The sequence below is a fragment of the Fonticula alba genome (genome assembly GCF_000388065.1).
Source record: "Fonticula alba strain ATCC 38817 unplaced genomic scaffold supercont2.2, whole genome shotgun sequence".
Taxonomy (NCBI): Eukaryota; order Rotosphaerida; family Fonticulaceae; genus Fonticula; species Fonticula alba.
The window spans coordinates 2,735,786-2,737,211 of NW_009242972.1; the positions used below are offsets into that span (position 1 = coordinate 2,735,786).

General features: G+C 66.0%; 1 protein-coding gene across 1 annotated transcript; it reads left to right on the forward strand.

The window, feature by feature from the left end:
- Positions 1–91: 91 nt before the first annotated feature.
- H696_01587 (hypothetical protein) lies at positions 92–1,267 on the forward strand (the record flags this gene model as incomplete). The annotated part of the gene is made up of 3 exons (XM_009495488.1): positions 92–231; positions 374–447; positions 549–1,267. 3 exons carry the CDS (start codon positions 92–94, stop codon positions 1,265–1,267), a joined length of 933 nt encoding a protein of 310 aa, XP_009493763.1.
- Between the last annotated feature and the right edge of the window lie 159 nt (positions 1,268–1,426).

Sequence of the window (1,426 nt, forward strand, 5' to 3'; positions counted from 1 at the left end):
GGTGCTGGCCCTGACACTGACACCCCTTCTCGGCTCGGCCCGTATGTCCTCGCCCCTCCCCCCCTCCTCAGGTCTGCCCATCATTGCTCAAATGTCTTCCAAGAAGGACCTCGAGCGCCTTCTCTGTCTGAGCGCCTTCCAGAACCGGTGTCAGCGGGGCATCTTCTGTGACTCGATTCACTTCTTCCCTCCCTCGGAGGAGGTGAAGAACTATCTGCTGTCCATCCAGAGGTATGTTTACCGGTCCAGTCTCCATGCATGCACGCACGCACGCACGCTCTCCCAAGCACATGCATGCCCCATGCTTCCCATCTTCCCCACCCCCCGCCCCATCCAGCCCTTTGCTAACCTGAGCCATGTGTTCTCTGGTCAGCTCCTCATCGAGCGCCCCCCCGCCGGCCCCTGCCCCGGTCCGCTCCCTGAGTGCCGACGAGATCACTGCCAATAGTACGCCCCTCTGTCTGGCCCCCCTCCCGCTCTCCCGCTCTCCCGCTCTCCCGCTCTCCCGCTCTCCCGCTCTCCCCTAACCCCTTTCCTCCCCTTCGCAGCATCCATCATCATCATCGAGCCCGGAAGTCAGCCGCCCCCGGACGAGCATCCCGACTTGTATGACATCCTGCTGGCCCAGTCGCGGGCCATCGTGACCAGCTCCCTGTCGGACCCGACCTCCTGGGTGAACCTGACGCCGGAGGGGTCCAACCAGCCGCCGCGCCCGCTGACCCCGGCCGACATCAGCTCGATGGATCGCTTCACCGGGAACTTCCTGGCCTCGGACCTGGACCGGGACTTCAGCAAGACCACCACCATCCTCCTCCTGGCCAGTCGGGACTTCGTCGAAAAGAACGCCCCCCAGTCGGTGGTGGACGCCGTGCCGTTGAGCTACCGCGAGGCCCTTCGTGGCCGGCTCATTGTCGGCACCATTTCCTACACGTCCGGGGAGAAGTTCACCGCCGGCGGTGCCACAGGCGGCAGCGCCTCCGCCGAGGACCCCGCCGGGTCGGCCATTGTCATGGTCCGGAATCTGGCCGTGGCCTCCTGGGGCCGGCGCATGGGCTTTGGCCGGTTCCTGTGGAATGTGGCCTTCCTGCCGGCGGCCCAGCGCCAGGGATACCGCAGCGTCACCATCCACACCACCTCCAACTTGGGGCCGGCCCTGGCCTTCTACTCGCGTATCCCGGCGCTCGAGCGGAACTTCGGCAACAAGATGCTGGCGGACGGAACCATCAAGAAGGTGTACTATGATGGGCCCTTGGCCCCGGTGGCATGAGGGCGAGCCGGCACTCGTGGCCACCCCCTCGGCCGTGCGCTGGCGCAGCGGGCGTGTCCTCCCCTCTCCCTTCCCTTGCCACTGCTATCCGCCTCTCCCCTCGTCCATTCCCGGCGCGGCGGTAGCGTTGGTTGTCCGGTTGCCCTGCATGCTCCTTGT